The sequence below is a fragment of the Xiphophorus couchianus genome, chromosome 5 (genome assembly GCF_001444195.1).
Source record: "Xiphophorus couchianus chromosome 5, X_couchianus-1.0, whole genome shotgun sequence".
In the NCBI taxonomy this organism is placed as follows: Eukaryota; Metazoa; Chordata; class Actinopteri; order Cyprinodontiformes; family Poeciliidae; genus Xiphophorus; species Xiphophorus couchianus.
The window spans coordinates 27,274,019-27,300,494 of NC_040232.1; the positions used below are offsets into that span (position 1 = coordinate 27,274,019).

Sequence of the window (26,476 nt, forward strand, 5' to 3'; positions counted from 1 at the left end):
ATACAGAGTTGTCAACAGAAGCGAGCCAATGTCCAGCCAACAGGAGATAAATTTACACTTTCATGATGACAAAAGCGAAGAAGCCCTAGCAAAGAATATACCCTAGCTAACTAGCTAGGGTATATTAGAAGCTAGTTATAGTTAGCCACAAGTGCCTAGAGTCAAAAAACACAATGATTATGTTTGTGGGTGACTTAGAAAAAAACTACACAAATAATCCTGCTATGACAAAATGTAAGACATGTGATCGACATATTTAAGGCAAATATACATTTTCTAATGAGCTTAAGACATTTTAAGGCCTTGATTTTAGGTACATGAATTTAAGCCTTTTTAAGGATGCACGGGCACCATGTCACTAATGTTCGCCAACAACCTCTGAGGCCTCAGTAGAACAGCTGCATTTATGCCGAGTTAAATTCGACTCCGTTTTCTAAATGTGAGCTTTGTCAAAGCAGTGGATGTTATTTAGTAGTATTAGAGTAAGTGGGATTGAATATGCACACGACACTTTCAAAAGCTTTATAACATGCATCATAATTCTACACTACTGCGTGTTGGGCCTGCACCCATTCGGCTCTTTGGCTCCTCCACAATGATGCTTACAAAACCAAAAAAGAGATACTTTTGATCATGGATGCAGTAGGAAATGCACGTTTTAGAAGTTTCTCTCATAAGTTAGAATGGAAAATGTGATTTCAATATCCACAACAGGCTTTTAAAAGTAACTAGCTACCTATATTTCTTCTGTATTTATAGAAAAGGCTCATCTCATTCCACAAAGTTGCGTTTTTCTATAGTAATAGAGGATTCATCTTGATGTAAAATCTGAAAATAGAAATAAATGTTAGCTTAATCTTGCTGGCTTCCGTAATAAAACATTGTACAATGTACACATTTAGTAAATCGTGTTTTGCAGCTCTAGGCGAGTTTTGTTAGTGACTCTTTCAATGGAAAAAAGTTGCTGACCCCCGGTCTAACGCCTCAAATCCCAATAAAAAAAATCTGTATTATTTGAAGTTTCAACCTGACAAATTATGTAAATAAAAGGGGTATAAATGCTTTTTGCAGACTCTGTAGGTGTAGCGGAAGCTCTGCCGTGTTTCTGCTGTCGCCTCGTGATTCTGCCGCGGCGTCTCTCCTCACATGAAAGACAATTGTCATTACCGCTCTATCAAAATGACTCCTGTCAGCAACATTGTCCCCTCACGTATCTAACCTCCTTTTGTTTCTCCCTCTTCCTTCCCTCTGATGCCCTAATCACCATTCCCCTCCATCAGTTGCTGGATCTAATTCCCCTCTCTTCCTTCGTTTGCAAAGGACCTCTGCTTTCATCCTTGAGAGAGGCTTTAATTCGAAGTGCGACGATGAATAAAGAAGGAAAGAAAGGGAGAGAGAGAGGGAGGGGAGACGAGAAGAAGAGATATGGAAAGGCGAAGCGCGAGCCGAGACGTTCGGGTGTCAATCAATCCGGCACGAGGGGCTACAAGGGCCCGTGACTGGGGCTGCGTTTGATCTGTGTCTTTCAAAGGGGGAACAGCAGGAAGGGCCATCACAGCTGATTTGCCTCTCGCTGCTGGCCCCGGTGCCACTCTGACAGAGAGCAATCACAAGCAGGTTAATTCAACATCTACCTTCTTAATCTTTTTTCCCCCTGTCTCTTTCTTTTGGACTCGTTCTGTCTACTTAGATGAAGAACTCCTCTTCCCGCTGCCACCTCCACCTCCCCTTTCTGCTCCTTTTCAAAGAGGAGCGCTTCGCAAGTGGATATTCAATCTTTCACATCACCTGTTTCTTCTTTTTTGCTTTTGGGTTTTAACGACAAAATTTGTCCTTATTTACATGCCGATACTCCTGGAGGATAAAATATTAAAGGCAATTATTTTTCAGAGAAAAAGTTTACTTCTTTGGGTTGAAAGGGCCAGCTGCTGCATTTTGGGTTATTTCAACTGCTGTCATTCTTTGCTTCCTGCATGTGGTGAGCTGTGAGCTGAATATCTATTAGAGGCAAGATGACATCTTGAAAATACGCTGCTTAATTTGACTGAAGGAGGAGGATGTGCTTCCTTTGGATGGTGTGTTTTTCAGATGAGATCTGACCTTCACACAAAACACTGAGAAAAAAAAAAGTCTGTGATAACGTATGTAACCCATTGCAGTACTGGACAGAAAAAAAGTAGAGAACATTCGTTATAAATGATAATTCAACAGTGGCACAAATGTTGGTACAACAAGTCCTTTAAAATAATTAGCTATTTATTTATGCTATTTACTTATACTTAAAAAATTATAATAGTTTCCATGATTCTATGTTTCCCTAAGATATAGAAATAATATCCACGGGTCTCCACATTATTATAGACACGGACCTGGGTTTATCTTGCCAGATTCTGAGGTTTTGGGTTTTGGATGACACAATTGATCAAACGTGGCAAAGTATCTTATGCCAACTATAAAGTGTGGTATTGTGTCAGCCTTGGTAACCATGTTAGAGTGCATTGTATCATGAACAACTAAGATCAAAAGAGAAACGATTAGTCAGACACAAAAGCAACCTTCTCCCATACCCGTCTCAGTCCACAGAACTAAGTCTTGTGGAAAGCCCATAGGATGAGCTGAAGGGAAGAATCCCTCAAGGCTTCCACATACTGGGGTGTATTGTGCATATTTTGTCAGCCATGTGGAATCCCTGCACACTGTTCATGGACGGTTGAGACTTCATAGTCAAGAATACCAACTGGCTACATTTCTTGTGACAAATCCCTTCATTTCCCACAACCCGTATAGATCCTTTCAAGTTTGATGAGATAGTTGGGCACCTAGTCAAGTTCACACACCTGCCACTTTCAGCATGCACAGAAAGTGTCAGTCACATGTCATGTGTGTCCTTGTGACTGATTGTGTTGAGTCTCAGCCTCATTAGTTCAGACGCTGAGTATGCATACACGGCTGTAGAAACTGACCCTTGCACAGAAGTCTTCTTTGGGCCTACATTGGCACGCATGAGTCTCAGTAGAGTGAAGTACGCCCGGGTGTGTGGGATGCTTAAGCGAGGATTAAATGCTCTGACGGATCTAGTGAGATTGTGGAAGGATGGATTCTCAAAGCCTCTCTGTATGATCCAACCTTGTTGAAGCAGTAGACGAGGAAACTGAAAGGCAACACGCATGAATGGTGTCAGGCTTAATAATTGCCGCAAATACTTCACACCCCCTAACCCCACGGGCTAGGTATGGTCCTGTTCCAACCTGCTCTCTTCAAGTTCTGGTAAATCTATCCAAGGCTGGAGTCCAGTACCATGTAGTATATCGGCAGCCGTCAACCCAATGCAAATAATGTGTTGATGAGATGCACTTGGGTGCTCCCAATCAACATTTTCCTTAAGTCCTTTGCTTTCAGGTTAAAGAAAGTATTTACAGTAGGAGGTACAAATAATTGTCCGACCAGGAATTCTGTGAAAACAGTTATTCTTTTAACACGTTCAAATGCCGGTCTGGGGACTTTCTGCATGGAGTTTGCGTGTTCTTCTTGTGCATGCATGGATGTCGGGTACACCAGATTCCTTCCGAAGTCCCAAACCATGTTAGGTTAATTGGTTGCTCCAAATTGTTCCGAGGTACATGTATGTGTCAAAGATTGTTTATCCTGTCCGTCTCTGAGTTGCCCGGTGTTTGAGTGGCAATCTGTCCAGAGTATACCCAACCTCTTGATCAGTGACCAATGGAGATAGACACCAACTCCAGCGGATATAGACAATGGATGGATTGAAGGATTTACCACAATAAAGGTTGCAATTTTCAACATTAAATTACCATACTAAAATAAAAGGTAAATGTATTTTTAGCCTTGCACGTCTTCATCAGGGAAGCCAAAGAATAGGTTTCCGTCTGTATACCTAGTTCTTTTTTTTCGGTTCACAGGTGAAACTTGGGAGGCATAAAGTACAATCGCTTCAGAATCTGTTTTAACCAAAGGTCAGGACAAACAAAAACATAGGAAGCTGGACAAAACAAAGGTGAGAGCAATACTGAGGTGAGAAATAAAATCTAAACCTAAATGTGTGCTTTGGTTAAAGGTGAAAGCATACAGAGAATATGGAAGTACTACGGTAAAAAGGTTGAACGGGAAGGTTAGGAGGTGGAAGTAAAGAAGGTTAAGAAAGATCTCTAAATTTGACAAAAACATATAAAGAAAAAGAACGAGTCACTAATCTAGAACAACAAGCTTCAGGGTCCGAACAAGGACGCAACCCATATCAATTCGAGGAATATACGTATCAACAGAAAGCAGTGGTTTTCCAGTAATGTCCCTGCCTGGCCTCTTTTCCATGGTGCCCCCCTCTGGTTCCAATGCCTTTGTGTAAGGTCAGAGGGATAACAGGATAAACAGATAACAGAGGTGCAGTGATCTTCAGAGGTGCAGATCACTGCACCTCTGAAGGACAGCCACTCTACCGATTGGATTTGGAGGTCCTCAAGGACAAAGAGGAACACTGGAACACAAAGGAACCCAATCGAGGAAGGACGAGATTTCATCTGTCTCTGTGGCCTGAGTGATTGGCAGGGATGGCTACACCAGCAATCTCTGAGCTCCGCTTCTTTGTGGCTGGGCGCACCTCCATCAGAGCTTAATGACAAGACTTGGTCCACTGACAAAAATGCACTCTAAGAATGTCGACTAGCACACTTCAGAGAAGTAATGCAAGATCAAGGTTGAAAACCTCGAAAGAACAAAAGAAATAAGGTTTTGGAAGTAGAATAAATGTTCCCCACTAACATGAGATGTGGGGTAGAAGACATAAAAAGAAGAAAAAACAACAAAGTCAGTCTAATATTTGTATAGCACCATTATAAAGGAAGAGTGGGAGTGACATTAAAATGGAGAAAAAAGAAGTAGGCATGATCTCCATTACTATTATTATATTATAACAAACTGTCTCCTTCAACTTAAAATGTATCCTATGCATTTTTGGTAAGGGCTCATTTGCCGCCAACAGCGTGCCAAGTGACATTGTACCTGAATATTTCAGCTTCGCAAGCTGTATTTTATTTTAAATATTTTACATCAGCTCTATGAAAAAATCTGCAAATATTCTGGAGACACGTTCCTCAGAAAAATCTGCAAACTGAACCGTAGTTCAAGATTCCTTAGTAATTAAAATGAACTGATAACGAATGGACGGATGCTGTTAAACAATCTGATTCATTGAAGACATGAATTTAAAAAGCATAAGGGGGAGAAGGAACGATCCCTGTAGTATGCCACAAACTTCATAAAACCTTAAAGCAAAACTATTCAGTGTCATTGAAGAGGTTACATTTGAGAGGCAACCCACCACTATAAATGATCCCCCAAAATGAGTTATATATAGATATTTTGTGACTGCACTCTGCTTCCACAACAAAGTTGGCAAAACGAGGAAATAACTTGATGATTATCAGTAACACCGTCATATTTCTTTAGATATTCTCAGATTTGTAAGTTGATGCAGTGTATGCCTTGATTTTATTTTGTTTTTTAGCAAATATTTGAAGACTCTAACAGGCCGATAGCATCAGTGTGACACAACCTTTGTTGATATCTAAGAATACAGAGGTCCCCTTGGAGATAGCAAAGAAATGTGTTCAGAGGCAGAGCGGTGGCTCCTCTGACTACAGAACAGATCTTCAGCAGTAAGATTGGTGAAATGCCCCTTTAGCCTTTGGCCAATCCAGAGGAGTTGCTCAGTAACCAAGACAAACAAAGTCATCGAAGTAGTGAGGAACTTACAGAAAGAGTGACACTCATCTGACTTTTAGAAGAAATTAAAGAATTTATCTGTTGCATTGATAGAAATCTGAATAATTCAGGTATGCTCTGTTATGTCTGACCTAAGGCAAAGGTTTCATTGGACTATTACAGATAATGTCAGACAGTTAGTAAAGATCAAATGCCATATTCTATCGTGTATTGTTGAATCTGTTTCCAGAACTTAGTAGAATATGGAATTAGGTTGGTATTTGTGCAACCTTACCTGCATGAAGGTAGGCAAGGTCTGGGTTCTCGATGTCGAAGTGATTGTCCTTCAGGTGGTTACGGAACTCCATGGGGGAGTTGGTGGCGTAGGTACACTGGGGGCAGTTGTACATCTTCACTCCTTCATGTTTCCCCGTATGGAGAATGTGCTTCCGGATGTTCTCGGCACAGTTGGACCTGGGGAGGCAAACCGAGAAAAACAAACAATGAAACTCTTATCTTCCCGAGTAAAGAAAAATTATATTTAAAAAAACAAACAGCGAGCGCTCAAAAGATGTTTCAAGAGGGAGAATATAAGTGAAATATTTGCTATCGAGTCCAACATTTTATTGTTATGTGGACATGTACGAGACAAGAACCCCAGACACAGACTGGACGAGGGCTCCGAGCATAAAATTTATCCAGTTTTGACACAATAAAGTTATTTTGTGTTCCTTTTATCACACCTTTTTCTTTCATCTGAGCATGCTGGGAGCAGTATGTTAGGGCCGCTGGAGGATCCAGGCCCACTGAATGCATTGAACAGAGATGTCTGAGGACATCCTTTATGCAGTTATGTATCTTCAGCAGCTGTAAGAAAGGTAAAGGATGATGTTGTTGTGGTGTGTGTGTTGCGTGTGGGGGTGTGTATGTGTGTGCTGGTCAAACAGTCCAGGCCAAGAAGTGAGCTACTGCAGGGGGATAGGATGTAACAATGTCAGCTCGGAGAGTCAGACGCAACCCGCTGCTGATTAATGATGTTGCCTGATCTGCTCCCAGACTGTATCTAAACCTGCCCCCATACACACATAAACAAACAGGCTCATGTTAAAGGTACAGCCAGACTGGCGCGTACATATTTAGACTGAATACCAGCAAAATAAAAAGCGTGAGCTAAAGAAAAAATAAGAATAAAGACTCAAATGACAGCAGTGGTCTTCATATACAGACATGAATCAATGAACTCGCACGCAGACATGTGCTCACCCACAATACATCATACAAATACGCATGTGCGGGGCGGAATACTCCTTCACACACCGTCGTGCGTTGATGGATGAGGCACTTGTGCTCAGTTTGGACCTGACATTCTCGGACAGTATAATACGCAATTATTCTCCCTTATCACCTTGGCCGGGACAATAAAGCCCCACTGTGCCATAGCTCACGCCAGCCAAAGAGGGAATTTGTTTTCACTTTTGCAGAGACGCCTCTCTCCATCACAGGTCTGTGGTCCGGCCTGGCTTCACTGCAATCCAAAAATAAAAAATAAAAAAATAAAAAAACGGAGCCAGCTCTCACTGGGTGGTGCACAAGTAGAGAATAGATGTTCTATTGTTGAGGCATTCTCAACCCGAAGAAATAATACCTTTATGAGTCTTGAAAATTACCAACACACACGTATATATATAGATATCTATATCTATATACACAGATATAGATATCTATATATATCTATATATATAGATATCTATATCTATATACACAGATATAGATATCTATATATATCTATATATATAGACAGACAAACAGATAGATAGATAGATCTATCTACTGTATATAGATCTAGATATATATAACTTAACTTAGCATCCCTTTACTATATTTAGCATCCCATAGATAGATTTAGCTTAGCCAACTTTAATTTAGCTTTGCATAACTGACGTCGAGTATCCAGACCTTCCCTTATTGCATGCATGTAATGTTGCACAATGTTCACTAGGTCAAGGATTCTGCAGAGTTAAAAAAAATAAACAGTTCAACAAATGTAGGTATGCAGTGCAAGTGTATTTTAGCCTCCTTTACTGGTTTTAGTCAACAAATCTGGCATTTAGGGGTGAGTGGCTAAAAGAAAGTTGTTATTGGAACAAAGCTACAAGATGACCTGATAGGAATTTACCACGAGTCATGGGGCACAACAAACGTGGAAGAAAGTGACGTGGTCAAGCACCCTCCTGGAGAAGCTAAATGTTTTCAGATGTATTTTCATCAAAAGTTGGCCCACAGGTGGCTAAATACATATAAAAATGTAAAAAAAACATGTTATATTCTTCCTCCTACTTCATATCTATATAATAATCAGAATTAACTGTAATAATGACTGATAGAAGTTTGTCATTATAAGGTGACAAACTGAAAAAAAACACACACTTTTGTAAAGGACTTGTACACAGTGCGATTCATTTACTTTATAGAACTCAGTATTAAATAATATGAGTTTATCCATACAAATAACTATATTTTCTCTGTGATTACTGTTTTATCTACTGTGACTAACAAAGCAAAGCAGCTTCACAGGCAACTTGCAGCCATCTGTTGAATCCACTTCAGCCTGATGGAGAACAAAAAAAACAACAGAAAAACACACAAAAAAAAGAATTTTAAACTGTCACACTCAAATGAACACAAACGAAGCTGCTAAAAAGAAAGCATTTAATGCTGAAAAGCGAGCTGATCTGGTATTCTAGGACTGCGGCATAAATAGATAAAATTTGAAGCAGAGCTAAAAGGCTCTAAAGAGAGCGCGGGTGGATTCCTATGGGGGGCATGCTATCTCTCAGATATGGTAATGGCGTAATTGTCATATTAAAACAACACAATGTGCGTTTAGGAGTCAGCAGGTGTCACAGTTAGTGAAAGCCCACACTAACCCTCCTACTATACGCCGGATTAATTAGTCCAACGCCGTTTCGACAACCTCCCCCAACCTATGCGCCCGCCACGGGAGTCAGCCATACTGATAGCCGACGCACACGTCACCTCATCGCCGCCACTTTGCGGCTCCCTGCTTCATCTGAGCCACTTCCACATTCCTCCTCCCCAAGACTGTATACTAATGGGAGAGGTGTAATTGAAGAGGTGCTTTGTTAGGAAAGATTTAAATGTGTTCCTTGTGTGTGTTTGGAGTATTTTTTTTTTTTTTTTTTTTTGGAGGGGGTTGTAATGCGAATCATTTGTGCAATATTGTGCCGAATGGTTAATGGCTCCCTCTCCTCCGTTGATCGTTTCCGTCAGTTTACAAGGTTGCAGGTTTTGACCGCCGCCGACGGCACGCGTTTCATCGTCAAACGCGCCATCAGCCGGATTAAAACAAAAACGGTTAAGCATCCAATAAGTAATAGTCGGCACAGGCCCGCGAGAAGTCAGAGGCTATGGATTAATTAGACCATTTAAGAAACCACTATGACTTTAACGAGAGGCGGTTGGGGGGGGAACTTCTCATTGTGAACAATAGCAATCATTTCTAAACAGTGGAAGTAAAGCAGTTTAGCAGCTTGCATAAATAGCTGCGGAAAAGTGAGACAGACATCATTAATTGACAACCCCGGACTCCCAGCGCAATATCATTAGAATATTTTCACCACTATTTCCCAACTATAATTATCCCCCCTCCATTATCTGTGTCTGTCTGAATGGTGGATGAGTGGCATTTGATAGATCATTTACTCCCCGCTCATTTACATGCGTCTCAGAAGCAGCTTTGATGGGGATAGCATCGTATCAAGTGAGAACCGTGAACGACACCCGGAACATTTAACATGCAATACTGTAGCTGTGCGAATCACATCCCTGGAGCGGATTTTGTTTCCAACGAGCAGCGGCTGTCAGTCACAGAAGGCTGAACTATTTCCCTACGAAAGCGGCGTTTTTATTTCAGAAGCCCGAAATTCACTCAAAGGTCGAACCTATCCAGCAGCTCCTTATTACAACCAGGTGAGGGTGTAAAAGCAAGGCGCAGGTACGGCCCCTCACATTCACGTCCTGCCTTCATCTTCGTAAGCCAGCAGGGTGTTTCCACCGTCTACCTCCTCCCCCTCTGGATCCCCAGAACCCTTGGGGCTACCAAAATGTTAATTTGGCTTCTAATTTAGTGTTTCATTTGCTGCTATCAGTAACGATCATTATGTATCAGCCAGGGAACAATAGGGCCGAGAACATTTGGCTCGTTCTGCGGGAAAGTATCTTTCTTATAGTCGAGTTCAGCCTGGTGGTTTGAGACGAGGCCCAAATTTCACACAAAGGAGCATGTGGATCACTGATCCTCATAAAGTAGCACAAGTTTTTACAAACGATCTAGCTTTGAATGATTTTCAGTATGTTCAGCTTGAACAAAATTTACAAAATACTGACCATCATTCAACGTAAGATATATTTTTTTATATGACGGATGGTCTACAGAGCAAATACTCAACTTTTTTTTGGAAACTATTTCCAAAATAAATTTAAAACATGCCTATTAACAGTTACTAGGAGTTGAACCTAAATGTTCAGGAAATTTACATAAACTACTGCTACAACAATAAAGTCTTTATGTGACTAGCTGTGACAGGTTTTATTGAGAAAGAGCAGCCATTTCAAGATGCAGCTAATGATGCTATGCTAGCACCACATGAGGTTTTAATACATGAGGATCTGCTGCAAAGCTAACGACTGAATGAAATCGACTGCACACAGTCGATTTCGCCACATGCTCGTCCAGGTGGAGGGACTGCTGCAAAGTGAGTGAGACGCTTCAATCGGCTGGGTTTGAAAAAGACAACGAGATAAGAGATGATTTCTTTTTTTATGTAACAAGAAATTTTCGTTTTTTAAGCACATAAACTGAATGCTACGCGACAATCTACAGCTTTCTGTTCAGCATCGTCCTGTGTCCTGACTATTTTTGTTCCTTGTTTTCTACAGGTAAAAGTGGCTAAGTGAGTAAAACATTTGCATCACAGAGGACGAAATGCTTCAGTTTCTGTATATTTTTATAATGCTGGTATTTGAAGACAGGAAGACTTCAAATGCCAGCAAATATCTGTTAGAAATACTAGAGCTTATTATCGGTCATTAACAACACACTCTGAGTTTATCTGCAAGAAGCAACTGTGTGCGCCCAGGTTCATAAGAACAGTCCTCGTCGTCTCACAGAGTTAAAAACTGAATAAACTAATGAATATAAAGGAAGCAGAGACATCTGGATGTAAAGAAAAACCCTCCAAACATTCAAACATTGGTTCAATAGACGTAAAAGGGATATTTAAGAGTATCGACCAAGTTGAGTATAAACTATAGGGTGACCCAGAGGTTTCGTTTTTTTAAAACACAAAGCAATAATTTGAGAACAATTATAGCTTGTCAGCATTTATTTTTCCCCCTTCTATCTGTCATATGTATGTAGTCGCCTCGAAAACACAGATAAAGTTTGAGTCCGGTGCTTCATTTCAGCAAAGCAGGTGTAGCGAGCCGCTGAAATGATTTTGTCACAGAAGGTGGGGGAAAAAAAACAAATGAGTACATCTAAAACCGATGATGGGTTTGAGATCATTCCCTTTCACACTTTCCTGCCACGATCCGGGCTGAGAGAAAGGGGGAACGAGTGAAGGCGAGAGAGGAGCAGACAGGTAGAGAGAGAGACAGAGAGAGAGAGGGAGAGATGTGCAACGCCGGCCAAAACTTTTTCAATTTCACCGACAATTTCCTGTGTAATTACTGATGTGGTGTGATGGTGTTTTAATGACAGGGACCCGCCGGTGACAGTGACACGGTGTGTGAGGATGCGAGCAGGAACGTGGCTGTGGGTGTGCGTGTTGTGGAGATCTGGCTGGGCTTGTTGATGATGGCAGAGTGATGAGATGGAGCCATGCTGCGGAGATTAGACCTGTCGGCTCTCCACCGCTTTCAAGCACCGTACACACACACACACCATAAAACTCCATAAACACACACACACAAAGCTTTTACCGTTATCCCCAAACGCTCCCCCTTAAAATACCCGGCAAAGCCACCTGCTTTCTCGCCGTCAAATACACACACTTTTGCATTATCAGCCTCCTGATCATCGATGCCACCGGCGCCAACAGCCAAGTGTGGGTCAATGAGCCGGTACCTGTAGTCGCACCAGGGGCAGCGGTACGGTTTCTCTCCGGTGTGAACACGTTTGTGGCGCGACAAGTGGGACTGTGTGGTGGAGGCGAAGTTGCAGAGCTTACACTTGAAGGGTCTCTCTCCTGTTGGGGTTGAAAAAGACAGGAGGTAGACATTAGAGATGAGAAACAGATGACATGGGAAGACAAGCACAGAAACAAACACAATCACACGCCGGTAAAACACTGCAGCTGACATGAAGTAGGTAAATAACCCCCCCCAAAAAGGGAAAAAAAAACCTCTCAGAATTACAAACTTTGATGCATTTTATTGGAATAGTATGCAGAACACAAAATAACTCAAATAGTTTCATTTTAAAGATGGTGCATTCATTTGTATCCAGCTCTCATCCGCATTTCACAAGTCACCTAATTAGCAAAACACAGAAAGTGAGTGGACCAACAGCATCATGTAGACCAAGAAACACAATGCACAGATCAGGGATAAAGTAGTGGAGACGTTTGAAGAAGAGTCAAGGTTATGAAGCAAGAGTACGCCACTGGAAACCAACCAAAACATGGCCGCCCACCTACTGGATGGACAAGAAGACAGGTCTCACTTTCTCTATAGTAATACATGGTGATGGCAACATCACCCTGTTTTCTTCAGGGATGAAGATGTGAGTTAGATTCAATGGGAAGACGAACTGAGCTAAATTCAGAGCAATCCTGGAAGAAAGACTGTTGGAGAGAGAGACAAACTTTTGTTTTTGACTGTGGAGGAAGTTAACCTTCCAACATGAGAGCGAAGCTAAACATGCATCCGGAGATACAAATAAATGGCTTGGATCAAAAAAAATGCTCGCATGTTAGAATTGCCTAGTCAAAGTCTATAAATAAAATTCAACTGAGAATCCGTGAAAAGACTTGGATATTGAAGTACTGAAGTTCACGTCCTCTCGATCCAATTTGAGTAGGCTTGAGGTATTTTGCAAAGGATGAAAAAAAAAATCTGTCTTCTGTTTTGTGTGCGTGGAAGACGTGGAGGTTGAATACAAATAAAAACGGCATTTTTCAAATTTTACTTAATAATATAATGATATTGAAAAGCACCAATTCTCTTTCTTCCTTGTACTATTTTGTCTTGATTGCTGGCGCAAATAAATCCCAATAAAATTTATTAAATATTATTGCTGCAATGTTGCAAAAATGCCAAAAAGTGAAACGGATACTTCCACTATTTAATAGTTAACAATTAATTCTTAGTGCAGAGCCCTGTACATGACTTGACAAAGATAAAAGGAGCTTACATAACTTAAGTAAAACAAAAAATCCACTGGGGTCTGATCTGCTTCAACAGATCAGATAATGTGTAAAATTAGCAAAATCAAAGCAGTCTTCAGTCTTCTTTGAGCATTAAATACATTTGCATAAAAATAAAAGGTCAGTAGAAGTCTGTTTTTATTATTATTTTACTGAAGACTGGGGAAAACACTTCTTTTGCTAGAAATAAGCTGGCACCAGGAAGTGATATGTGAACTATCCTTTCAAAATAAGTGGCAACTGTTGTAACAGTGGGGTGCTGATATTGTTGTCTAACAACTCATTAGAGTAAATTCTGCCTTCATGTGTATTTGTCTTTGTGTTTTTCATAAAATCTCTCCGTTAGTTAGTTAATTGTATTGCTTTGCATCCTGCAACAACTGAGCCATTCATCGGGGGTTTCCAGAAAACGTCTTTTTTTCTTGCCCCCCTGTTTTTTGTTGGGGTTTTTTTTTTTTAGCAGGAAGGTATTTTATTCAAAATCTTCAAGAAAGTCTGCTTCTTTTCTCTTTACTCTTAACATGACCTTCACTGGACACAGTTTGCTACTGCCTCGGTGACATTTCCACATTGAGAGGAATGGCGATGGCCGCTTGCCTGTTCTGCGCTGTTGCTGCGTAAGAGCTACGAATTCATCAAAAATAATGGCACAATATGACCCTCGGGAGTTTGCGCAATAAAATGTTGGGCTTCCCAGTTGCCTCGGTTGTTACATTGTCAAATCTGTTGTCGTTCACCATGCGGGTAAATCAACCGACAAGCATCGGCACAGTATGGCTGGACAGAATTGGACGCTTTAGGTACAAAATCTAAGAATGAATATTTAGCAATGAATATTTATAAGAGCATTAATAATTGTTGGTAGTCTGCCAGTTGAGGGTTAGAAACGGTATTTGTTTCACTATCTCAATTTCTCCCCTTCTTGGGGAGAAAAAAAAAAAAAAACACTTGTTACTGGCAGCCCATCTGAAAAATGCAATTTCCCTAAGCGACAGAATGACATGGTGAAATGATAACTGAAATTAAAAATCTCAGATTCAGTCAGCCATACTCGTACACATGCCCATCAACGATGGCAGCGCGTCAAACCGAAGCGCCCGTGTGAGAGCGAGACGCAGCAAACGGGTCGCCTGGACTGCACCACAGTTCGCGTTTGAAGGCGTCAATCGACGACTGAGATTAAGAAAGTCCGCGAACACAAGAGTTAGTTTGTGCTCGGATCAGTTTACATCGCGAGATCGGAGTGTGTGTCTGGTGGTTTACCTGTGTGTTGGCGTCTGTGTTTGGTGAGGGCGTGTCTTGTGCCTCCTGCGAAGCCACACAGGTCACAGAGGTAGGACTTCTCTCCTGTAAATGCAGAGTAGAAGAAGGAACGTAGAGAAACACACTGAGGACACAAGGAAAGTTGTGAGGAAATTCTAATACCTTAATTTAGTGCTTGTTGATCAAAGGTGTAAAAGAACAGCCTGTTTAATTTCAACTACCTGAGAGAAGCCATCTAAAATAAATATGAAAACAAATACTAAACAGCAGAAGAGGCTACAGGTTTCGTCTTTCTAACACCTGCAGGACAGCCTTGACGTGTCTCAACAAGGGGTTATGATGGATTGTTAAGTGAACCAAACATCAAACAAGAAAGGGGCTTGTCTATTATTGACCTTAACGACCCTTTTAAGGTGTGTTCCCACCAGCTCTGTTTAGTCCACTTTAATCACAGTCTAGTCAGTTTGCCTAGAAAGTCCGGTTTGTTTGGGGAGGTGTGAATGCATAAGTTTCAAAAATGAAACTGATCCACCTTGGGCGAACTTTGATTAAAGAGAACTCTGGCGCAGTTCAAATTCATATGTGGATGCTTTTGTAGACTACTCCGAAAGCAGGAAGTGGACTTAGCGCAGGGCATTCTGGGTAAATACAACTAAAACTATCGCGACAATGGGAGAAATGCCCTGTTGTCTTTTACCAATGACAAAGAGAAATCCTACAACCACTAAAATATGGCGCTTCTACATCTTTGTTTGCATATTGTGAAGAAGGAAGTTGTGCATGTCTTCTTCTGAGGTTTTTGTAGTCCTTCTTGGTGCAGCACCACCAACGGCGAAGGGGGGACAGAGGGTAAAGGTGGTTTGGATTGTTTGGTACACTGCAGTGTGAAAGTGAACCGCACCAGTTGAAAATGTAGCAAATGTTGCAATTTTGATCCCCAATCGAATCGAGTCTAGCGGGCTAAGAGTGTGTGTAAACACTCTTAGTGTGACTTCTCTGCCTACGACTTATAAACATGATACTTTCAATGGATGGATGCAAAAGATCCCTTCCTGGAACGGAGCAAAGTTTATTGGTAAAGCTGGTTTCTCTCACACTGATCCCGTTTCAAGCTGTCGTGTATTTCACTCCGAGGCTGCGTCAACAACCGCAAAATAAAAATCAAATGGCACAAGTGCAATCGCACTTGCCATATGGCCCTGGATTAGACTGATGAGTCTTGATGCCTCAATGTGACATTCCTGTCACTGAGAGCAGCAGCTAAAGTGCCACTGAGAAAAGCTCGGCGTTCAACAAGACAAAGAGGACGGGCATGGTGAGAAAGGGGGAAACGTGTAAAGTCGGAGCGAAGCAAAAAGCGAGAAAAGAAAAGACAGATTGAGCAGATGAGCAGAGGGCCTAGTTGGCTAACAGATGAGCCAAGCAGAAGTCACAGATCACTAGTGTATATCCATCAGAGCTCTCATAGCTAACTAATTCCTCCAATCAGATGGATCCGTGTAAATATGTCAAATGGGGGACGGGAAATTGCCAGTGTGGTTTATTGACTGTGATAAAATCTGAAAAGCACCGCTGAACATAATTACATACTTGTCAGAGCCATAAAAATTAGCTTTATTATCAATGGGATGGTTTTGTACAACTTCATTTGGGGGCGATGCCTTCCAGATGGGGAGCGTGGAGAGCTTTTTTACACTCCTCCTCTCTTCCCTGCATCTGGCTCCGTCATTAACGGCATGATGGTCTCTCTTCCTACTTCTCTCTGTCTGCCACAACACACACATGCACCCCTCCGCCCCCTCCTCCACACACACACAAAGACTGCAACATTTGTGATTAGCCTCACTCAGGGAAACGAGTGCACACATTTACAGATTGGACGCAGATGTGTATGCAAATGTACGCAAACACACACAAGCTGCATGTGGTGAGCTACTGTACACGCACATATTGTTTCGTGCGTGCTTGTGTGCGTGTGTGTGTGGATACGCTGTAGGTGCCACACTTATGTTTAACATGCAGGTCGTATATGCATGTACTCTATGTGTGTGTTTTCTACGTGCAGCTGAGCTCCTCACACTTAAGTATTCATCCCAGTTGCCGACGGTGCAGCACGGCTCTCGCCACACACTGATAACACATGTGGGGTGACTCTTCCAGCTGGGCCTTGGCGCTGCTCGCTCCTCTTTGGCACAGATAGCAGCTTTCACCGGGTCCACAGAGACCCGGCAGCCTCAAGTTTCCTCTGTTCCGCCCATTTAAAGCCACTCGATTGTGAGAGGAGTTTTAATGCGGTGCCACTTAAAAAACAACCCTAAAAAGGGACATTTGTTAGCCGGACAATCCAAACCAGAATGTCGTTACAAAGAACAATCCTATAAGTTCCATTAAAAGCTTCTTTTATTATTATTATTATAATTGCATGCATCTGAAAAATAATCCTGGAAAATATGTTAGAAAGTTTTTTGTGTTTTCTCCCCCCCGCCCCCACATCAATTAAAGAATCCCTCTTCTCTGTGCTTATACAATAAAATCAGTCTTTGATGTGTTCAGAGAAAAAAAACTAAAATAAGAATAAAAAAAAAAACGTTCTACGTTCAAAAATAAAAATAAAATATTTTTTGTTTTTTAAATCTGTTGTGTGATGTGGATATTAAAAGTGACACAACTGTAAGTACAGTGGACTCTTGGTATTCACAAGGGTTAGAGATCACCACCACCCACAAATAGATCAAGTCTGTAATTACTTGACATTTCTTATAAAAATGCTTGAAACTACTTTATTTTAATAGTTTAGTTACCATACACAGCTTAATATGCATAAACACACACAATGGAAACTGTCTAATATCAACACTTTTCCATATTTCCATTCTTGGGTGTACAGCCAATCAGCAACAAGGAAAATGAATGGCATTTCCTGGTTTGGCTTTGCTGCAAATGCTAGCCAATAGTGTGTTAAATAGCATTGTGCTAAGATATTTCAACTTCCCAAGCTGAATTTTAATTAAACTATTTTAGATATTTTGAATCGGTGAATTTTTCCTAAGAAATTTGGAATTAAGTTCCACAGAAAAATACACAAATAGGTGAATCTGTGAATAATGAACCACAAGTAGGGGAGGCCAAATATATCATTGGAAAGCAGAATTTTGATGCACATGCCTTTGCAAATAAGAGACAGCACAAATTGATACTGCAGTGATGACTGCGATTAGGTAAATTGTGCAGCTGTAAAGTAGAGAAATGATAAAACATTAGGCACACCTCACATTAACAATGAGCAGTTATTCACAAAGAAATGCTCATCTGTGGGTGTTTATGAGGATTTTGGTTAAAGTTGTTTCTTAACATAAATGCTTTGCATCAATAGAACTGGAGGAATTTCAGATTTTTAACTGGATCTCTCAGACGTACACAGATGAAATCCTGAAAGCGAAAATGACAAGAACTACTGGTTGATTCTTCTGGCATAAAACAAAGAATTAACAGAAATTGTCTAACTTTGCTTCGTAAAATTACATTAAATGTAGTTGGCTGGTCCTCTGATGTAAACATGAGGGACTAGATTTATGTTTTAGTTGCCTTCCCGATAGACATATCGAGGAATCAACAGAAGGAAGGAAGACAGAATAACTTTGAAAATTGCTAAAACTACAACTAAGTTGGATTTTGGGAAACAAATCAAGAAAAAAACCAAAACATTTTTCCCTTGTTTCGTTGTTCTTGCCATAGCTAAATATTAATGGAAGAACTGATTTTTAAGGCATTTATTGAAATAAATGTAGAAATAATTGAAGAAAAAAAAAAAAAGAAAAACCAAAGTGAACAACACCTTTATGTGCAGGTCTGTAAACCCAATGAGTTACCAATCATCTGTTCAGGTTGTTTATGCCTCTTTGAAAAAAAAAAAAGTCACCCCTCCCTCTCCATCTCTCATTACGACCAATGCTACAAGACCCCACCACAAAAAAAAAAAGAAGAAATCTATAGCCATCGATCCCTTTGCCCCGCCATCGTCGGCACAATTATTCCTGAGGAGGAAACGTTGGCGATAAATTACATGTGTGCTTTTCATCTGCTGCTGTGCGGGGCCGAGCGCCATGGCGACAGGGGAGTTGGGGGGGGGGCGTGGGAACGCCGTGATCAAACTGGAGGATCAGCACAGCACTTCCAGGATCTCCACAACGTTCTCAGACCTCAGTGATCTTTGTCATGTTGTCACATGACAACAGTAAACGTCAATGTTTTCTTTAATGAGATTTTACATGACACAAATCCCTTTTTTATTTTCTTAAAAGTAAGGGAACAAACAAACAGAAAGTTTCTGAAACGTGTATGTCTATCACACGTCTAGACTGCTTTGAATGGAGAGCCTCTTCTAACATCAGATTTTAAGTTGACTTGCTAATTTTATTTGAACCTAAACTATTCCACTGGACCTCTGGCTGTATGTCTATCCAACATCAGAGCATTAAGCTGCCACCGCTGTGTACTACAGTCAGGATGGCACATATATGGTGTTTTCCTCTACTCTTTCCATGTAAGGGCAAACAATCAAATTTTGCTTTCATCTGCCAAGAGCTCGTCTTATGTGGCTCGAGGCAAACTGGACATTTGAAGCTATTTTCATCAGCAATTCAAGAATCTTCTATAACTCCTTTAATTGCATCAACTACTACAATGGTGTTTTCATAAGTCAAAAAAAAAAAAAAAAACTAAATCAGACAGATGTAGCTGATCCACAAGACCGCTGCTGGCTTTCTGACTAAAACCAGGAAGATAGATCACATCACCCAGTTCTAAAATCTTTCCATCGGCTCCCTGTAGCCCAGAGAACAGACTTTAAAATACTGTTGTTAGTTTATAAATCACTGAACAGCTTAGCACCAAAATACATTATAGATCTGCTGTTGTTCTATCAATCTTCCAGACCTCTCAGGTCTGCTGGTTCTGCTCTGCATCCTCAGAATCAGAACCAAACATGGAGAAACAGCGTTCAGCTTCTATAAGCCACAAATCTGGAACAAACTTCCTGAAAACTGCAAAACGGCAGAAAAACTGAGTTTCTTTATATCTATGGCCAGGGGCGCCACCAGGTATCTTGGGCCCCATGACAAAAATTAAATCGGGCCCCCCCACGCAGCTGCTGTTATAATTTTTTGAGTCTATCTGGCCCATCAAAAGTGTCACAATTTTAAAGGCTTGCAACTGCCTTGCTTTCTTTGGTCCAATACTGATAACTAGCACAATATTTACTGCTCATGAATTTTACATGCAACAGTCCACATACGGTATGCAAGTAGGTTGCTTAATTTTTTCTATTAGTTTTAGATTACTGAAATGTCTCTCCCCACGAGCTACAGTCATAGGCAAGATGCAAAATATACATGAAGCAATCCAGACTTATCAAAAAATGCTATGTAGTTGCATTTTATTCCAGCTGCAGTATATAACTTTAATAAAAAAAATGTTTACTCCATATTTGTTAAAGCTGTCACCATGTCAGATATGTGAAAACAATCAATCTCCTCCACCTGCTCCCTGAATTACTATTGCTAGCTAAAGTAATGCAACGTTCCGACCAAAACAACCAATCAGAACCAGGAGGAGGGTCTTAGCGCTGTCAATCAATCTCATTCACTCACTGCTAAATGTGCTAATGGTGGAAAAACAACTTATTATTACAGGAAAAATGTTTATTTGCTGTCATTGGTAGCTATACTAACTAGACTGAGCATTAACAACATCCTGCGCTAGCTGCAGCATAGGGGTGAGCAGCCACATGAGATTGTGAATGACAGCACTAAAACTCTCCTGTCTCTAACTAGTTGTTTCTAGAGAGCACTGGAAGAAGGCAGAGGAAATAGATTTTTCACAGATTATCTCTCATGCCTTACTGGTGATGTAAAGCACTTTGAGCTGTTGCTGCTGAAATGTGCTCTACAAATAAACTTGATTGATTGATTGATTGATTTGTTTACACATATTATGAGACCCGTTAGCCTAACAGTCATGTCTTTGGACGGTGGGAGGAAGCTGGGATACCTGGTGAAAACTCATGCATGCGCTGGGAGAACTCAGTCGAAGTTTGATTTCATGTCTGAAGTTCACAATCATTCAGACGAAGATTCAACAGCGTTTGTTTGGCAGATCGAGGTTCCAAAGAACATAAATCAGGTCAAAGGTCAAAAACCACTGGAAACACGCCAGCTAATGCATCTGCGCAGAGAGGAGAAACCTTTACGTTCGCTGTATCTTGATAAGAATTCTCCGCCTTTGTTCCCATGATGCACTCCAACCCTACCGCTCCTCCTTTGAATTAAACAGCAAGACAATAAAAGCACTTTAAAGTCAAACTGTACAACCTGTTCTTTGCATGTGTGTCTGTCTGTGTGTGTGTCTTTTAAATAACCCCGGAGGAGTCAGCATGCAGCTATAATTGCCTCCCTCATTAGTTATGTTTTAGCAGAAGCGGATGGGAGGGCAATTAATTTTACCGCTTAATTTTCGACACGGAATCCGCCGCTGTATTGATGTGCCCGCCATTTTGGGTCTCATTTTTCAGCAAAATTAATTGACAAAGTGCGAAGATTTATCAGCGGATCGCCAGATTAAGCGACAAACCGAAGCAATGAGGAAATCAATTGCCTCCCCTGCATTCCCGGCCCTCCCCGCCGCTCGTAACACCCAAGTGCCTGGGAAAAGCTGGGCGGGTCAGATACAGTGCTCTTCTTTATTTATTTGAGTCGCTCGTTCATCAGTTGTAACAAATGACCCTGGCAGCTGACGAACACTGAAGACCCCCCTCCCACCCGCCGGCCCCCCTTCGTCACTGGCCTTCTCCCTCTTCCTCAGACATGACTGCTGTGTGAGCGGGGAGCGATTAACATAAAAAACACACAAATCAAGAGAGGGACAATGAATCCTGTAGCAGGAAAGAAAACCGACGATAGAGGTGTAATTCCCCAGTACACTCCCTCCTACGACCACCACCCCTGTCGGTTAAAAAAATGGGGTTTTTTAAACTGAAAGATCTGAATATCCCAGAAGCTTTATTTACTCAATGACAGACAATATTTGAACAATGGCGCACGAAAAATTTGGTTTTAGTAGAGCAAAATGCATACCTATCTAGCTTGAATTGCTAACATTTCTAACAAACACTTTGACTTTAATGATGTTTTTTTCAAAAAGAGAATCACTGAAAGTCTGTGCTGACATAGGCATAAAGTGAAGGAGGTATGTAATTAATCATCATGAATGATGATGTATGTGAGAATGTGGCTATTCTTATTTATTAGTTCTTTTTTTTTTTTTTTTTTTTTTTCCCAGTTATTTGTTATTTCTTACATTGTGTGTGAATTGTGAGACAGTTATTTTTTGTTTTTAAGCAAATGCACTGACTGGTGGCACTTTTTAAATTTTGTTGTTCTTGTGACAATGACAATAAAGATTTATCTTAATTTCAGTTTTTAACCTTTAAGCTAATATGTTAACATTGCCAGCCAACAGTGTTGTAATTTCCATTTTCAACCTTCAGGCTAATAAGTTAGAGTTGCTAGCCAACAGCATAATTTCCATTCTCTACTTTTAGGCTAATAAGTAAGTGTGCTAGCCAAGAGCGTTATGAAGCTAACAGGTTAATTAAAAACACTTTTTATTCACATTTGAATCATTGTTTGGTGTATACAAATAAATGTCTACAACTTTTTATTCCACATTTAGATTCTTTTTTTTCTCATGTGCCCTTTGTTGCCCTATCACAGACTAGTCACCTGTCCAGGATGTACTCTTCCTCTCACCCAACGGCCGCTAGAGACCGGCACCAGCTCCCTCTGGCTACAGTGGGCCTTCAACTATTTGCGGTTCAAAAGTTGTGAATGCACCTAATTGCAGATTTTAAAGAAAATCACTCACAGAAAATGTGTGTATTTGCAGATTACTTTGTAGAACATATGCTACCTGACATGCTATTGGCTCTCATTTGCAAGGCATCCGATTGAGGGACTGCATTATTTTCCTTGCCGCTGATTGGCTGAAGAGTGGAGTTTTCCAGTCTTCTATTAAAATTGTAGAGTTTCTGGTCCAGCGGCTCCATAACTGGCCTCGTTTGAAGGAGTTTTATAACAGACGGAAACATCCTGTGCATTTTTACATAGTAGGAAACATGAGAGCCTTAAGAATCTTGCACTACTAACTTTTGGTTACATCACCTTTCTCATAAGGAACCATCTAGGTCATAACAAAATCTGGGCAGACATGATCAAGTTGGAAAACCGTTACCATTGTGCTGACTGAGCAGAGGGTTGAACCTGGATACAGAATGTATCGTGCTGTGTGGTCAGCATCCCCAGATTAACTACCACCGCCCTCAGTAATGCCAGTGTGTTTCTCTTGCAACATTCCCTGGATTGGTCTGGTCCCTTTCATGACTACAATCAGCTCAGAATGTGATAATATGATAAGTCAGAACAGGGACTCATTGCTTGCACGCCCATTGTAGATTATTCCTTCGGAGGGCCTCACTTTGTTTTACTGAGTGAATTCTAGTCTTCTATTTACGCACTGTAAACAACACGAAGCCTAGCTTTCCATTTCATCTCAGCGATGTGAGGAGAAGAAGTGTAAAATGTTGAGACAATTTATATTTCAGCTATATGATAATTTATCTCAGAGTTCCTCCATATTTTCAAGTCAAAATTACACACTTTTTCAGACTCCAATTTCCAGTTTATATTGTAATTTAAATTTAGTTTTGAATTCATGGCTGATCCTCTCAGAGTAGTCAAAATTCAGGATAGATGGATGGAAAAATTACAAAGTCTTACAGTCTTCTCAAAAACTTCAGTAGTCAGGCGGTTTCAGGATTACCTACCAAATAAGGTTTCTGGTGTTGCAATTCTCATCAAATTTCTAGTTAAAATTTACTGTTTACCACTACAGATGCAAAGAAAAAATTGGCTGGTGATCAATGATACATTGGGCTACAACACAAAGGGCTAATGGCTTGCATTGACTGAAGCAACACTCCTTAGTGTCGATGCTGTTATGGAGTTAAGAAGGATTAGGATTCAGTTAGTTATTTTTCCGGTATCAGGGATGTCGTTAAAAATTTTGAGCTTAAAGAACCATGGAAAGAAAAGAAGCTATCTAAAGAAGAAAGCTGTTTGGCAAAACATGTTAACAACATGTCCGTATTTTGTTCTAACTGCAAGAAAGTGAGAGAGAGCAGGGCTGTCAGAAGATAACAAAAAGTCGATCGGAGTGGCACCGATCATTTTGAACTTGAAGTCTGTTTTCTGTAAAATACACACATGTTGTTTCATGTACGCTAGTTGCGCAAACTGGGCTGATCAGTAAGATGATGTCAGAACTTGTGTTAAAATAATAGTAAAACTCATTTACAGCATCATATTAATTAGCTAGCGAATGACTCCTCTCGACAGGACAAAAAAAAGGGTTTGATGTTGTTCTTTTATCACCCATAGTACCGGAAAAGGAGTAAAAAATGGCTAAAATCAGAATTAGCAGGTCGAACCTTTAGAAACAAAACAAAAATATCTACTTACACTTACCACGCAGCAAGTTTTGCTTGTGTTCAACACAAGAACAATACAGACTCTACTCCTCTACGTTGCTCCCGCCTCTGGCATTAGGACCATAGCTCACATCCCCTCCGTTCCTGACAGCTCTGATCTCTGGACAGATCAGTTCAACTTCTCAATCTCTTTATTTTATTAGTATTGCATTGTTGCTCGGCAAAGGAGTCGATTTATAACCCCTAAACAGATCACAAACATGCAGATAATATTTCAGCGTGTCAGGTGGGCCCCCGGAATGTGATTGTGGCGACGGGAAGACTGCAGCTAACCGTCCAGCCCGGCACCAATTACCGACAAAGGAGTGTTGGAGGTCACGGCGGTGCAAATTGCGTTAGCGTTCCGAGTGTCGCTAATCAAGTCAGGCCTTGTCGCTCACTAGAAATGAGGTTGTTTCAGGTCTGTTCTTAATTCCCTCCGCTTTCATATTTGCTCACCCCCTGATCTTTCAAGTTCTCTTATTCAATAACTTTTTACCATCTCAATCACCCTCTTTCTCCCTCTCTTTCTCTCGAGCGCATTTCCCTCCTGCCGAACTCGCACAAAGACCCGAGCACGCACATACACACACACACACACACACACCCCTGCGGCACCTCGCACCTCCGCAGCTGACAGCTACGGTGACAGTGTGACGCCAGCCGCCTGATGAGGAGTGATGAGAGCTGGAAACTAATGAAAATAAAACGTCTAATTATGTCAGAGACGCCTTGACGCTACATCACTGCTAAAACACATTTGGAATAACATCCAGCAAACCTTGGACGCACGCGCGCGCGCACACACACACACACACACACGCGCGGGCCTGAGAGTCCGCGCGCACAGCGGGCGCCTGTGACGGATGGAGGGTTCTGCTGCAAGCGCTCAGTCAGCCTGTCAGGCCGGTGGCTGCTGCTGCTTCTGTCATTGACTTAAAAGGGCATCAAGGAGCCATGTGTGGGACATTACCGAGGCCGAGGGGAAACCGCTGGGCTGCAGCATAAAGACACTTTCAAAGAGGCTGACTTGGGCTCCTATCGAGGGGCTATTATTCAAGACAGTATCCTCCCACCGCCCACTGAACCATCTGTCGATCCAAAGTTTTTAGCAAGTACAAAAAAAAAAAAAAACACCATTCAGTACAGCACCACAGTGTGTTTTATCGGATCTGCAGAGACGAAAAGGAGCAGAGGAATTGGAAAGACAAGCCGCTGCACGGAATTAAGGTGGCATAATGAAAATGTGCACTAATCTGAAAACCCAAGATCCCCCCCCGTTTGATCTCGGCTCTGCTTAGAGATCCATCGCCTTTCTGGAGATTTCATTTCGGCTGCGATGAACAAGAAAGTTGGGTCTTTCCGCCGCATCAATTTGTTGATTTAAATTAAAGGAAACTACCTATACCAACTTTAATCCCGATGTTGCCCTATTAGCAGGAAGTTGCAGTGATATTACAGCATGTACAACATGTTTACATAAAAAAAAAAGATTTCTGCATTTTCTTTCAAAGTCTGACTCTTTTTTTTTTTTGCTTTTGCTTTTATACAAACATTCTTCTTCTGAGGATTATTTTTTCACTCGGATTTGCATCATTTTTAAAACATTTTTATTCCCCCTCTCAAAAGGCAACACAAACCGGTCCAGTGTGGAAAAAAATACTCTCAGGCATCAGATGGATTTGACCAAAACATGCTTAGTGACCAGCTGGATTCGAAGAAAACACACTCTGTGTCCAGATGGAGCCTTTTGGGTGGTTGTGGGGGGGCAGGGGGAGAACCACACAGCTTCCACCGTCCGATTTGGAAACGCACGCCACCTTACTAGCCCCTGCAATGTGACTCTTTCCAAGTGTTGAGGACGGCAGAAAACAAAAACAGAAGAATCCGAAGATTCCCCCGCACTGCTCATCTTCTCCCCTTTAAACTATTAATTGGCCGACGAGGCATCTCATAACAGTCACAGTTCTATCAGGATCAGGAGGTTGTGTTTAACCGTCCGACTGGCTGCCAAGTGTTGGCTCCACTTCGCCTGGATGTTCATAACGACTACAGATGGACGAGCGGCGGCTATTATTGGCCCAAACTTGTGAATGTTCCTTCCAGCCAAGGCTGAGAAGATTCATGGTAAATGTGAGATTTTCACAGTTCACATAAACTTCGATTTCGCTCAAGTCTGCAGCCATAAAGTGGATTTTAGCGGATCCAAGTACGGACAAACAGCTCTTTGTCCCAAACTTGTTGACTGCCCATAAATGTCAAATCTTATGGAATCCGCCCTTTAGAGTGCCACTCGTAATGCCTTGCAAACGCATTCCTGACCCGTGAACTTTTTTTTTTTTTTTGCATACATTTTGCCACGTTGCAACTAGAAAAGTTCACTGTGTTTTATTGGGATTTTGCACGAGGCCGAAACAAAGTAGCGCACAAATGTAAAGTAGAGGCGAAAAAGGCACGCGCTTTGCTA

At 41.3% G+C, this 26,476-nt stretch overlaps 1 protein-coding gene across 1 annotated transcript in view; it reads right to left on the minus strand.

Moving 5' to 3' along the window:
• znf407 (zinc finger protein 407) overlaps positions 1–26,476 on the minus strand; it is a 196,700-nt gene that overhangs the window by 54,009 nt on the left and 116,215 nt on the right. Inside the window, exons 7-9 of the mRNA XM_028018396.1 lie at positions 14,430–14,513; positions 11,867–11,987; positions 6,014–6,192 (exon numbers count right to left, since the gene is read on the minus strand). Of these exons, the coding sequence (XP_027874197.1) occupies positions 6,014–6,192; positions 11,867–11,987; positions 14,430–14,513 (384 nt within the window). The remainder of the gene's footprint in view (positions 1–6,013; positions 6,193–11,866; positions 11,988–14,429; positions 14,514–26,476) is intronic.